The 15,352-nt window shown below is 35.5% G+C and overlaps 1 protein-coding gene and 1 pseudogene across 1 annotated transcript; both read right to left on the reverse strand.

The window, feature by feature from the left end:
- Positions 1–2,635: 2,635 nt before the first annotated feature.
- LOC114712333 (formin-like protein 1) lies at positions 2,636–6,544 on the reverse strand (annotated as a pseudogene).
- A 5,240-nt stretch (positions 6,545–11,784) lies between these two features.
- On the reverse strand, positions 11,785–12,171 carry LOC114712335 (uncharacterized). Its single transcript, XM_028896852.1, has one exon. The coding sequence runs from the start codon at positions 12,169–12,171 to the stop codon at positions 11,785–11,787; it is 387 nt and encodes a 128-aa protein (XP_028752685.1).
- Positions 12,172–15,352: the final 3,181 nt, after the last annotated feature.

A 15,352-nucleotide genomic window follows, 5' to 3' on the forward strand; every position in this document is an offset into this window, starting at 1 on the left:
AGCAATTCCGCGTCTTTTAATTAAATTTGGAAAAAAGTGGAATTTTATACTGATCTTATTTTTTATATGCATCTGGTATCCGGATTTTTTGTGGAAAATTTTATCCATGATTTTTTGTGCAATTGTACTCATTATCTTTTTATTTTAGTACACCTGACAAATAATATCAAGAGTAAAATTGTACACAGATAAAATAGCAGAAGTAAAATTGCATACCAAAAAAATTATTTATAAAAATAAAATCAGAAGAAAAATTGTACATTTACCTCTTAAATTTTATGGAAAAATTTCTGCTGCGATATATAATCTATTTTTTGGGTGATTCGTCATATTAAGTATGCCAATATCGTTTTAAAACTTAGAGAACCTGTTTGGTAGAAAGAATTGGTTAGAGTGGAAAGTAATAAAAAAATTTTTGGTGATAACATGTTTGGTAAGAACCGAAATGGAAAGTGGATTGATAAAAAATTTTATGTTTGATTGAATAAAAATGGGTTAAAAAATTATACAATTTACCATGTTACCCTTAAGGAAAAAATATAACATTATTAAATAAAAATGTTTTTAACATTGAAGAATAATATTATTATTAAAAAATTCAAAAATCTAAAAAGTTAAATTAATAAAAAATTATAATAAATTATAATTTAAATAAATAAATATAAATACTCAATATAAATATAAAAATCATCATAGATTTTCATAAAAAATACTTTAAATATTAATTTTTAAAAATAATAAATAACAATAATAAATAATATAAATATAAACATTAAGATAGTGTTTATTTTTAGTCAATATAATTTTTTCGTATATTTTCTTGCCACAACTCCCTCTTTCAAATGCTTGTAGTTCTGAATGCCTCCAACGGTTTTTTTTAGTCAACATATTTCTCGTTACTTCTATCAATTTGCATTTTCACTCCCTACTCAAAACTTCTCGTTTCCAAACCATGGGGTATCAAATTCAAATCTTTGAATAGATTTTTGTTTCATTGGAAACTAGATTTAAATAGCCTTTTAGTGATAAGCCATTTACCTAATTTATATTTAAATTGATAAAGTTATGTCTGATAAAATTTAGGCTTTAATATGACAAAGAAAGCAGCAAGTAAAATCAAATTTGATGCTGAAAATTCAAAAATATTCTTGTATCAAATTCAAATCTACACAAGAAAATGTGAATTCGCTTGCATCAAATTAAATGTACTTATTTCATTTCTTTGTCATAATTTAAAACTCAACAATGGTTTTACTGATGTAAATTGGAATTTGTTTATTCATGCACGAATGCATTCTTTTTTCTTTTTTTTTATAAGTCGGAAAACAACAAATGCATTCTAACTTTGGCAGAAAATTTGAATTCCATTATGTCTTACTCAAACACTCTGTTTTGGACGCACTGAAACATTCTATCTCTGGTCCTAAATATAAGAGCTAGTTGACTAATTTGAAGAGATTATGAAAATAAGTTAAGTTAGTCATTTATAATAAATAATTATTGTCTTTTCTAAAATATCCTTATTAATCAAGTGTATCAGCTAAAACTATCATTATTAGAAGGACAACCTTGAAAAAAATACAGAAATATGAGAAACAAAGTATATTAGGGTCTTATATTTATGACCAAAATAAAAGTTAAACAATGTTTTATATTAAGGACCAGAAGTAGTAGTAATTTTCAATTAGATATAACTTTCTCAATTTAAATTCAATTTAGGCAAAGAAACTATCATTGAAAAGCTCTTTAAGTCCATTCAAAAATGATTTGTGATTTTAAAGTTATCATCAAAATACTGAGCAAGAGTCACAAATGTTTTTCTCCAGATTTGAAAAATCATATATATTTCATGTGAGAACATTTTTATTGAGGTATATATTATTGAAAAGCTTATAAAAGATTTGAAAAATCGTATATATTTCATATGAGAACATTTTTATTGAGGTATATATTATTGGAAAGCTTATAAAGATTTGGGTAACGCAACATTGAATACCTTGTCGCCATTAAAGAGCTAGGTAACGCTATAATCTCCTCCTCCATAGGTCATTCACATTCAACAACATTGAACACATTGTTTTTCAGGTATTGAATAGGGCAAATCAGATTACTTCATCTAAAAATGCCCACTCATTGTTTAGTGGTTTAATTTAGAAAATATTCAAAAGTTTCCTCTCATTTCTTACTTTAGCAGTATAATTTTAGAGATCCATCTAACTCTTCCTCTTCTCCTTCATCATCTCCATCACCTATCCCTTTCTCTTTTAGGGATAAAATTGTCCCAAAAATTTACTTAACCGGATGGAAAATGGATTCCCACCAAAAATAGTGAAAAACCATCTTCCCATCTTTAGAGGAAAATGTCCTGCCATTGGAAAATGACTTCCAAAAATCTGAATTTTCCTTTTTCCTCGTAAGATTTTTTTGGATAACAAACGGGCCATTATACCAAATGGCAAGACGGGAGAAGAATCAAAATAAATAATCAAAACCTTTAAACAAACATGACTGAAAATCAAGGACTATCGTAAATTCTAGATCAAAAATGTTGCATCATTTCTAGGGCACACCTCATATCTACATTCAAGATTCATATAAAATGTTAAGCGCCTTGAACGGAGTCATGGGGTAAAGCTAGTTCTTCCCAAAGAAAATCTTCTACTTTATATATTATCAATAACATATAACATACAGCTTCAATCTTTTACATTAATTTTTACAAAAGTATTTTACATGCACACTTCAACTAGTCACAATCACCTTGTGTCAGATTGTTTCTAACAGAAGATGCAAGCAAGATGGTACAGAGCTATGGAGATGAATCGTCCTCATCTGAAGAACTATTGCATATTTGCATTGTCTCCTTCCCATGCAAGCCAGGAGGAAGCGTAGGGTTTACAGGAACTGGAAATTTATGCCCAGAACTAACCATGGTTCGCTCGTTGATCATGCTGACTTCTTTGCAGACCCGGTCGAGAACAGTAAGAAAGTCTCTTACCACCATGAAGATTCTGAAAGGATGAGCTTCTTCCTTCGCTGAGTCTCCATGGAAGTACTCTGTGAGTTCCTTCACAAGGGACAGAGCAACTCTTTCCTGACCTTCAACTTTCAGAATCTCCTCTGCAGCCATTCTCATGAATTTGTTCATGGACTCTGAAAATTTCTGGCTGCTTTCATCATCCAACTTGGCAGTTTCGGTTAGTTGCAAAACGCCATTGACATTCTTTAGCCCTTGAGAAAGCTTTGAGACTTCACCGATGAGAACATCAGAATCCATGGCAGCAGCCTTCTTTACATTTGCTAGCTCTGAACTCAAACTGGATACTACTTGCAGTCCAAGTTTCCTGCACTTGGCATCTTCAATGGAGCTAGGGTTAGGAGTTTGATTGGTACCTGAGATTCGAGCGCCTTCAATTCTTATAATTTCCTGGACAACAAAATGCAGGAGGCTGGTTTTTCCATCTGCGCCTTTGACATCAACGAGCTTGAGAAGTGTATCAAGCTTGAAGGCAAGCGCATCACCTCGGTTCGTCCCCACATTCATACGATTCCCGGTTTTAAGCACAGCCTCTAAAAGTTTCAAGAACATCCTACTGTTTTTCAGCTCTTCACATGCAGCCTGTAAAATTAGCAGTCAAGTTGCGGATCAAACCCAAAACTCATCTTTCAAGTTTGAGTACACTTCATCAAAAATTACAAGAATGGTTGATTACCTCCAGAACTCCAAACGATTTCCTGAGATATTCCACCTCAGATTCAAAGTTAGCAATGTAAAGCATTGCTTCCACCCTTTTAAATGCAAAAGGTATATCAAGCACAGCCTTCAGAAATTTCTCAGCAGGACCAAGCTTGGTCGGCGAGTCATCTTTGTATTCCCTCAATTTCCGCTCCTCTTCCTTGCTCGGCGCCATCTTTAACAAGCTTTCAAGTAGTTCTGATCCAAGTGTATCAGCAGTACCTGTACAGAGGAAAGTGGTTTTAGTCTTAATTTGTGTACCTCAATGAAAACCATATTGCAGCAGTGGATTGAACAGTTTCCAAACACTAAAGTCTTGTGCACTAAAACTACCATCTAAATCTCCAAAGACAGCGCTATAATCACTTGTACTTACACAAACCATATGATCAGAGAAATTTCAAGCAATACGAGGACACTCCCATGATTAAAAAGAGACACGAGGCTTTAAAAGTCGGTAAAACCTTAGAGCCAGAAATTAAATCAAGGAACTACAAAACAATGAAATTGCCACATCTTCCCAGATATTAGATACCACCACAAAATCTAAGGCTTCAAGATTGCAAACTCCATGATATTATTCTCAATGAAAGGGATATTATATACCTTCTAAAAGAGCTTCACAAACTTCTTCTATAGTTACATTAAGTGCTCGTAGTAAAATCGAAATATTTTGTGACTTTTTAGGATCAAGTATTCTGTCCTCCTCACTTTGCTGGCAAAGACCTGGGCGTGGAGTACAATTCTTAGGCGCATTCAAAAACAAAGTTTCAATCATTTCCTCATTCAATCTGCAGTAAACCCAAACTTCTGTACTTAATCCCGGAACATGGAAAGAAAATTCCAGCAATAACATATCTGAAATGTAAACAGTAAAAACAACAAAAAGAAATCACTACAGTGATAGCTAATAATCTTACTTAAAAGAACTTGTCCTCAAGTGATCCCACACCATTTCGCGACCAGAGCTTGCTCGCACTTTATCCCAATGCAGTGGCTTCAACTTCGGTTTCTGGGCTTCATCGACTTCCCCTGAATTTTGAGAACTTGATGGCAACTCAACAGGTGAAACCTTCATTGATGCGTTTTGCAACACAAAAGGTCTCGAAGGAGGTATTAGCTCAGGTGGCCTAGAAACGGACTGATCAGTGGCTGTTGAAAGGGATGGAATTTCCCATTGTTTCCGATGATGTTCTGGCGGTGGAGGTGGCGGAGGTGGTGGCGGAGCTGAAACCGGAGGTGGCTGAGCAACGGCTGTCGAGAGAATCGGAATCTCCCATCGTTTACGCTGTGGGGTGAAATCTTGCACTGGAATTTTGCACAATTCCGTTTCCGGTGATGAAAGCAAGGTTGGAGATAATGGCCGTGATGACAGAGACAGAGGAGATTGCCTATACCGATCGGAGAAGCTGGAAATTCTTGGAGACTGATCAAAGCTTCGCTCCCATGCTTTCTCCGGCGACGATGGCAGAGAAAAAGCTGAAGATGACGACACAGACTTCGTACTTTGATATGAAGCATTAGATAATCTTGGAGAAGCACCCACATTTTTCTCCACTCCCTCTGAAACTGCATTAGATAATCTCGGAGATGACATATTAGAACTCTTCTGCAAAGCTCTATTTGGTGATAACGAAAGTGGAGACAGCAAAGGAGATTGGCCATCACGAGCAAAAGCATTCTCTGGGGTCGAAGATGACGATGGCAGAGAAGATTGCGCATGCTGATTATTATTGTAAACAGGAGATAACGCCGGTGATTCAACCTGGTTTATCTGTACCACCGTAGTCTCCGGTGACTTTGATTGCGACCTTTTGGGGCTTAAGCTAACCGGCGGCGAGAGACTTGCGGAATGTGACCGGTCCGGCGAACCTGAGGTAGAAGAAAACGAAGTAGAACCCGAGTCACTGCTTCGTCCGCCAATATTTTCACCTGCATTAGCCACGAACGCTCTTCGAGAACCCGACCCAGTAGCACTGGAACTATCCCGGCCACCCAAAGACCCTTTCGGTGAGTAGAACTCCTCTTCGTCTTCGTCTGCTGTTGTAGTCGAACGCACATCATAACGCTCCTGTCCATTCTGCTGCCCCGAAGCTTGCCGGGCCAGCGGCGGAAGTGGTTGAAGCTCCGGAGAGTCCATTCTGCGAGGGTCCAGATTACCGCCGCCGCCATTATCATTACCTCGAGAATCAGCAAGGCCACGATCGTCGCCGATGCCGCGCGAATCGACAACAGTACCAAGATAAAGAAACTCAGAGCTCGCGGAAGAAGTATGCCGGACCTTACGACTGGTATTGCCGGTTTCCACATTATCAGAGAACAACCTGAGATTACTCTCGGATCTGATAACCTTCTCATCATCAGAATACCGCCTCCGTCCTCGCCACCGGCAATAGACAAAGGCAGAAACCCCAACGAAGGCAACGGCGGAGAGAATGGCAGCAACTGTGACTCCGACGAGCTTGGCGGAAGAGTTTGGTTTCTGTCTGGGAGTTTGAGGGATAGCAAGAGAGGAAATGTTAGCCGGGTAAGAAATGAAGGTAGCAACCGGAGGTGGAGGAGGAGGAGGAGAAGCAGGAGATGAGGGAAAAAAGGAGGAGGGTCAGGGGTATTTGTGGAAGATGGTAACTTGGGAGTTTCTGGGGCTGAAGCTGAAGAAGGAGGCGGAGAAGGAAGAGGGGTGGAAGGAGGAGACTGGTTGTCCAATGGCCGAAAGGGCTCGTGGAGGCTCCGGCGAGCGGAAGAAGAAACAAAGGGTGTAGAGGAAAAGAAGGAAAGGAAGAAGATGAAGAAGAAGGATGGGTGCATTGTGGCGGGGAGCAGTACTCTGAAGCTCTCTCTGTGGGTGGCTCTGAGAGAGTGACAGTATTGGGTGGAGAGGGGCAGAAATGGGGATGACTTGTGGGGACTTCGACTTCGGGGGGAGAGAGGGCTACGGTGTGTGTGAAAAGGTTGAGCGCGAAGGAGGAAATTAGAGGGAGAGAGGGGTAAATTGGACTTTAGAGGATAGTGAATCCAGCTAAGATTCTGCACAACACTGTGATCCTTTTGCCTTCATAAGCCTAATAAGAGACCCCATTTCCAAGACCTAATTGGCGGGAGAGGCAACGGAACCCCAACTCGTGTATATTTATTCACTCGAAAAATTTATATATATTTACCCAAAAGTTAATTAAAAATTTAATTTTTTAAAAAAAGAATTTAGTGCAGATTATGAGACTCTCTTCATCTGCATCTCGATCAAACCCCTTATTACATATTTAAGAAATCCACTTAAATCCTAATCATGTCAGGTTTTCGTAGTTTATTGGACACAATATTTTATTTATTTATTACGTGTATATGATATATGAAATTTTAATTAGTTTTTTCATTTTTACTCCTATTAATTATATGTTACTATATCACTGTATTAATTATCACTCTCCACCACTTTCATATTTTTCAAAAACTTATATAAATTTTTTTTATTTTCTTATAGTATTTATCTTTTTTTTCACTTAAAGCCAAGGGGGCATTTTTGAGAATATTCATTACTCACCTTAAAATTTATATATTATCTTATTTTATAGTATATAAGATACATCCTATAAAATTTTGTCTTATAATCAAATACGAGTTTTTTTTTTAAATTCGAGTGAGAAAAGTTTTTTTTTTATGAGCATTTGATTGAGGTTTTAATGCAAGTACTAACAAAAACGTTATCTCAACACTTAATTGAGCTCCGAGCTGGTTGATAACAGATCTATTATGTCTGGTTACAATTTATTTTTGATGGATATATGAGTGATATTGATATTTTGATAATGATGTCAAAATTAATTATCATTAATTCCCTATCAGTTTAGTTAATTAACTAACCATGGGACATGGGTACTAAGTTGTTGTGTCAATTACCTAATTCTATTTTAAGTTCATTAAATTCTACTAACGTCAGTTTGTTTTTATTTTTTGGTGACAACCTACTATCGTCACTATACTCATTGAATTTGAATTTGATCGGTTGCTAAAATAATTGAATCTGTTTTATATATATACAAAGACAACATCTAGCCGTTTTTAAAATATTGTTATCATAAAAGTATTTTTTATTTTATTCTCTTTTTTATTTAATTTCATTTTGTCCATTGAAAGAACTTTAATCTCATGTAAATTTTTGTGCCAAAAAAATATCGTGTAAATGAGTTTTAAGAAAACCACTTATGTTAATACTCCTTTAAGTCTTTAATGTAGGATTAAATAATTAGTTTGCAAAAGATTAATAAAATAGATTAAATTAGTTATCTTTTAAAATATGTGGGTTAATTTACTTGAAATATTCATTTTAATTATTTGTATTAAAAATTATTTTCTTTATGAAAAACTTCCTTCATCTAAAAGTTATAAATTAATAAGAGAAAATAGATTGAAGTTTTACATTTAAAATTAAAATATATTTCTCCACAAATTTTTATATTTAAAACTGGATGGTGGGCTATTTTATTAGTGTAATATTTCTTTTGCCATGCATTATCTTTTTCTTGAATTTGTTGCTTCAATCTTTTCCAATCATTATCCCTATATATACTAACATTATCATACCAACATTAGTTGTAGGGGTGAGCATTCGGTTTTCGGTTCGATTATCGGTAATAACCGAATTAACCGAATAACCGAATAGAGTAAATTTTAAACACCGAATCGAAACCGAATAACCAAACTAACCGAAACCGAATTAACCGAAAATTTCGGTTCGGTTAACCGATTAACCGAAATATATAAATATGAAAAATAATTTTAAATTAAAATAATAAAACACAATTATAACCATTAATTAATAAATATTTCATCATTCAATGTGATTTATTATAATAATATTTATTATAATCATATTTATTGAATATAATATATTTAAAAAGTTCACATATACCCACATATATATTTATTATAATAATATTTATTAAATATAAATATATAATATATTTATTTCGGTTATTCAGTTATAATCAAATTTTTTTCTACTAATCGAACCGAACACCGAAACCGAATTGTTTAAAAAATAAAAACCGAATATATAACCGAAAACCGAAATAACCGAACCGAAAAACCGAAATTAAATTTGGTTCGGTTCGGTTTTCGGTTATAGTTCGGTTTTGCTCACCCCTAATTAGTGGAATAATATTTTTATTTTATATAATTGATTTTTTTAATTAAAAACAAAATGAATGCGTTTTTCGGTCCAAAAGAACAAACTTTTGACTAATGACTACGTCCACCGGAGAAAAAGAACACTTTTGAAAATTTTGGCCCCTCATTAATGGAGAAGGGGCCCCACTATATCTAATATCTAAGATATATTTAATCTAAAAATTTTATACTCATCTTTAATAATATGTCTCACAACAAAGTGCCCCACACTAATTATTTGGAATAAACATTACGCCCTTTCAGTGTCATGAGAAAGCATAAACCATTCAAAATCTCGTAAAGTCTGTGACAAAGGATCCAGCTTAGAAAATTATAACATCAAAGGCACATCGGTGGATGAAAAAGTTAACTTTAGGTGGACAAAAAATTCAAAAGCAACAATTGGAACTTATACAAAATAATAATTTTTCCAAAAATATTATCCGAAAAGAATAAAATTAATTATCATTAATCATTTGAAAGTTTCTTTTGTCATCCTTCACCTAAATGAATAAACTCACGTATCTATCATATTGTGAAAGGTCAAACTCTCAATCTCTTATTTAAACTAAAATTTAAAGAGATGCTTTATTTTAAAGTTGTCTTCTTCGTTATTTTCCCATTATAATTTAACATTTTAAATATCAGACTTTGACAAATAATATCGGAAATTTCTGGAAAAACAATTCTGAAAAGTATAAAAAAAAACCTTGGGTCCTTTAAATATTTGAATTTTAAGGTATTAGAATAATTGTTATTTCATCATAGGATCCTTAATAATATTTTCTCTCTTTTTCCCGAATGATGACAAGGGGAATGAATGTGCCTCCATCTTGTCAAATTTTAGGTCCATTTGTTGTGAAAAATAGAAAAAAAAAATTAAACAATTTGAAAAGACATCAAATAGTTTTCTATATTTTTTTTTGAAAAAAAAGGAAAGATAAAAACTTGGGAGGTTTCCATAGTATGTATTGAATAAATAGTTGGAATTTACTTGTTAAACCACAGATTGTCTTAAAATATAATTAAAGTCAAAATAGTTCATAATTTGAATAATGTTTACGCAAAATGAAATTAAGGACTTCATAACAATATATCATTACTAAATCAAGACCTCATCTCTTAAATTCAATACTCATTTTTCTAAATTTAAAAATTAAAAAAATGATTTAGTATCAAATTTCTTATGAGTTCCTTAATTATCATTCGTTCTAATGTTTTTACAAGAGAATATTTACAAATTATTTATCAATAAAATATTTACTTGTTTTGCTACCTAACACAATAGGAAAAATTACAATGAGGTTTCAAATAGAGAAAATAATTATCAGTAAGTCTCAATGATAAATGAGTAATTATCATTTCCTATTCTAAAACTTGTCATTATTAGCTGCTTTTGTAACAACCCCCGTAATTCATGGTAAATAACATTTTCAAAAGAATAATTACTTTAAAAGGCTAACCATGATAGGAAGGATAAACAGAATCAAATAGAAATCTACCATAGTCAATAACAAACCAAATCTTTAACAGAGTAGTAGCTACTGTTCTAGAATAGTAAAGATAGTTAATCAAATAAGAAAGGATCAACATTTGATTTTTTTCAGGTATATATCAAATCCATCAGCAATACTCTGGGATCTCAAATACAATTAAGACTAATTGTAAATAGGCTAGGGCATTTGAAGTCCACCAAAACAACTACCACTGCTGCCCATTATCAAGTGCAATCAAAATAACAATCACATATGTCCAAAAAGGGTTCTGCCCAATAGTACAAGTCTAGAATGCAGCGAAAAGGCTATGATAATGTTAACTAAAACAAAAAGGCCCTAAAGTTTGGCAATATACATCAGTCAAATCATGTATATCAAAATAGAGGCTATACAGAGTGGAAAGGAAAACTCAAGCCTCGGACACCTTCCCCTTAGGACCAACACCCAACTTCCACTACTTAAAGTCTCTCAAAGAATCATCAACATTACTATTTCAACAACAATCCTCAAAGTTTAAGTATTGAATCCTCAATATAACCTCAAATGAACTCATCTAAAAGATAAATTTCGAAATTAATATCATCATTAATACAAATCACCATTTCTCAACCAATCCCTAATTTACATTGCCTCAAATCAACCATCCAACTAAAATCTAAGTCATAAAACTCTTATTCTAACCACATAAGCTCTATTAATATCCTAATACTAAATTAGAAGCCTTAAAAATTAAAAATCTAACAAGCCCTAAAAATATTCATTCTGCCATAACTTAGAAAATAAAAGAATGAGTTAAATAAAAATAGTAGGATAAAATAGCTTACCTAAATATCTTATATGTACCCAAGTAGAGCCCTTCCTTTCTCACACACTCAAACTACCTCTCACGCCCACTCACTGTCGCGGCACGGCGTGGATGCGCACCAGAGGAAAGAACGAAGCGGAAAGGGAAGGGGAAAAGCGGACGAAGGGAGGGGGAAATAATAGTGGGTCACGTGATCCACCACATCATTCCAATTTTCAATTCAAATTTTTTTTTTTGAAAGCCACAGTCTAATGGGGTCTTAGCCCCCCCTTCTTCCCGTTGGCAGTGGGTGGCCCACGTGCCACCCACTTGCCTTTTTATTTTATATATATATATTTTTTAATTAATTTTTTATATATAATTTTTATTTTTTATTTTTTTTATAATTTATATGTATATCACAGAAACTATGATTTACAATTTATTCAATAAGCTTTAATATTAAGTATTATGAATTAATCTCACCCATATAACCTAAATCCTATAATAAGATAAAGGAAAAAAAAATGGAATGTTACAACTCTCCCCTCCTAAATAGGAATTTTGTCCCCAAAATTTAGTTGAGTAGGAATTCTACATACCTAAGTAAAAAGATGTGGATAAGATTGTCGCATCTTCTCTTCCATTTCCCAAGTAGCATCACCAGGGGCCATACCCTTCCATATGACTTTCACAAGTCGAATTGTCTTATTTCTTAGTTGTTTCTCCTTCACATCGGCAATTCGCTCCGGTTCTGTCCGGTAAGTCAAATTCTCACGGAGTTCAACCTCTTCAGGCTCAATGATGTGTGAGGGATCAGGTTGATACTTCTTCAACTGCGACACATGAAACACATTATGAACCCTGTCTAGCTGTGGTGGCAAAGCAATCTGGTATGCTACTTCACCAACTCTTGCAAGAATCTCATATGGACCCATGAATCTTGGACTCAATTTCTTGGCTTTGATCGACCTTCCAATGTCTGTCATTGGAGTGACACGTAGAAATACATGATCACCAACACAAATTCCAAGGGTCTCCGTCTTTATCCGCATAGCTCTTCTGTCTACTTTGAGATGCCAACAACTTGTTTTTAATCATTTCAATCTTTTCTGTAGTGCGATCAACGTAATCAGGGCCGATGATAGTTCTTTCACTCAATTCTGTCCAACACAATGGTGATCTACACTTCCTGCCATACAATGCCTCGTAAGGCGCCATCTGTATGCTCGAGTGATAGCTGTTATTATATGCAAACTCAGCCAGTGGCAAGTGACTGTCCCAGCTACCCTTCAATTCAATGGCACACGCCCTCAACATATCTTCTAAGGTTTGGATTGTTCTTTCTGTTTGTCCGTCAGTTTGTGGATGGTAAGATGTACTATATTTCAACCTAGAACCCATAGCTTGGTGTAAGGCTCTCCAAAAACCCGACGTGAACCTTAGATCCCTATCAGAGATAATGCTCTCTGGCACACCATGCAATCTGACAATCTCCTTCACATATAATTGAGCATATTGTTCCATTGTATAAGTAGCTCGTATAGGCAAGAAGTGAGCAGACTTGTCAAACGATCAACAATCACCCAAATTGCATCATGATTACTAGGTGTCCTCGGTAGCCCCATAACAAAATCCATAGATATACTATCCCATTTCCATTTCAGTATCTCTAGATTTTGAAGTAATCCAGGTGGCTTCTGATGCTCAATTTTGACCTTTTGACAAGTCAAACAATGGGAGACAAATTCTGTCACGTCTTTCTTCATTCCAGGCCACCAATAGTTCTGCTTTAGATCATTGTACATCTTAGTGATTCCTGGATGTATGGTGTACCTGCTTCGATGAGCTTCCTCTAAGATATATTGCTTGGATTTTCCATCATTAGGGATACATACTCTCTCTTTGAATCTCAAAATCCCATCTTCGCCAACTTCAAAATCACTTACTTCTCCTTCTTCTAGTTCTTCCCTAACCTTCAATAAATAGTCATCCTCTAACTGAGCTATCTTGAGCTCCTTCCAGAATTCATTCTCAATCCGCATGGCCTGCAAGATTGTATCCGTATCAGCTAGCACATCAGTGTCCTTCACCCTTTCTAACAAATGGTTCTCATAGAGACTCAATTGAAATACATGAACAGCTTTTCTACTCAAAGCATCAGCGACAACATTTGCTTTACCAGGATGATATTTCAATTGGAAGTCATAGTCTTTTAGAAACTCCATCCACCTTCTCTGTCGATTATTAAGCTCCTTTTGATCCACCAGATACTTCAAACTCTTATGGTCACTAAAAACATCAAATTGTGAACCATATAAGTAGTGTCTCCATATCTTCAATGCAAATACCACTGCTGCTAACTCTAAGTCATGAGTTGGGTAATTTTCCTCATGTGGTCTCAACTGTCTAGAAGCATAAGCAACAACCTTCCCTTCTTGCATTAATACACACCCTAAACCTTTTAAAGAAGCATCAGTGTAAAGGGTGTATGGCAATGCGAGATCAGGAATAACCAATATTGGTGCAGAAGTCAACTTCTTTTTCAACTCTTGAAAGGCGGCTTCACACTTCTCAATCCAAATGAATGGTTGGTCTTTCTTGGTCAACTTAGTAAGTGGCATAGCCAACTGAGAGAATCCTTGTACGAACCTCCTATAGTAACCAGCTAGACCCAGGAAACTTCTTACTTCAGTCACTGACTTCGGTTGTTCCCAATTAAGAACTGCATCAACTTTTGTAGGGTCCACTGCAACCCCTTCAGCTGAAACCACATGCCCCAGAAACTTTACCTCCTTAAGCCAAAAATCGCACTTGCTCAATTTAGCATAGAGCTTGTGCTCCCTCAATACTTGCAACACTATTCTAAGGTGCTCACGGTGTTCTTCTTCGTTCTGTGAGTAGATGAGAATGTCATCTATCAACACCACCACAAACTTATCCAAATAGGGTCTGAAGATTCTGTTCATATAATCCATGAATGCAGCTGGGGCATTAGTTAAGCCAAATGGCATCACAAGAAACTCATAGTGACCGTACCGAGTACGAAAAGCAGTCTTAGGAACATCTTCTGCTTTAACTCTTAATTGATGGTATCCCGACCTCAAGTCAATCTTAGAGAATACTGCTGACCCCACCAACTGATCTAACAGATCATCAATTCTTGGTAGTGGGTATTTATTCTTGATGGTGACTTTGTTTAATTGTCGATAATCAATACATAACCGCAAGGTTCCATCCTTTTTCTTCACAAATAGCACCGGTGATCCCCATGGCGACACACTTGGTCTGATAAATCCTTTCTCAAGTAACTCTTCAAGCTGCTTCTTTAGTTCTGCCAATTCAGCAGGAGCCATTCGATAGGGAGCCTTAGAGATAGGCTCTGTCCCAGGGGGCAAATCAATAGAAAACTCTACTTCCCGCTCAGGGGGTAATCCTGACACTTCCTTAGGAAACACCTCAGGAAACTCATTCACAATCTCAATTTCATCAATCCCTTCTTCTATCTCAGCTTGCACAGAAAAGAAGACCATAAAGGCTTGACATCCTTGCTTTATACAACTTTCAACTTGAACAGCTGATAACAGAGGAGGGCCACTAGGCACCTCAATAGGCATGCAATACATAGGCAAAGAAACAGTTTTTGCTTTACAATCAAGCGTGGCACTATTAGCTGTTAGCCAATCCATACCCACAATCACATCAAGACCCTTAAGGGGCAAACAAATCAAATCAATCTTTGTCTTGTGACTCTCAAACTCCAACACAAGATTCAAGCATGCATTTGAAGTTTTTACAGAAGATCCAGCAGGTGTCGAAACATTCATATCAAAAGGCAAATCATAAACATGCAAGTTCAATCGCTTAGCACATTCAAAAGCAATAAAAGAATGTGTAGCACCAGAGTCAAATAATGCATGTATACTGTGACCTTGGAGAGAAATGATACCTCTAATCAGGTTAGGAGACGCACCGGCCTCCTCTTGAGTCAACGCAAACACACGGCCGGGAATAGTAGATCGGGTCTCCGGTGCACTCTGTTTGTTTTCAGTGCAATAGCGAGAGATATGTCCAACCTTGCCACAAGTAAAGCAAGTCCAACACTTGCCCTGATGATGCTTGCCACACTTGAACATGCTGGAGAACGTGCGTGCTAGGTGCAGAAGTAGT

Source organism: Neltuma alba, unplaced genomic scaffold (assembly GCF_004799145.2).
Source record: "Neltuma alba isolate B1F8T4 unplaced genomic scaffold, ASM479914v2 tig00011345_pilon, whole genome shotgun sequence".
Lineage (NCBI taxonomy): Eukaryota > Viridiplantae > Streptophyta > Magnoliopsida > Fabales > Fabaceae > Neltuma > Neltuma alba.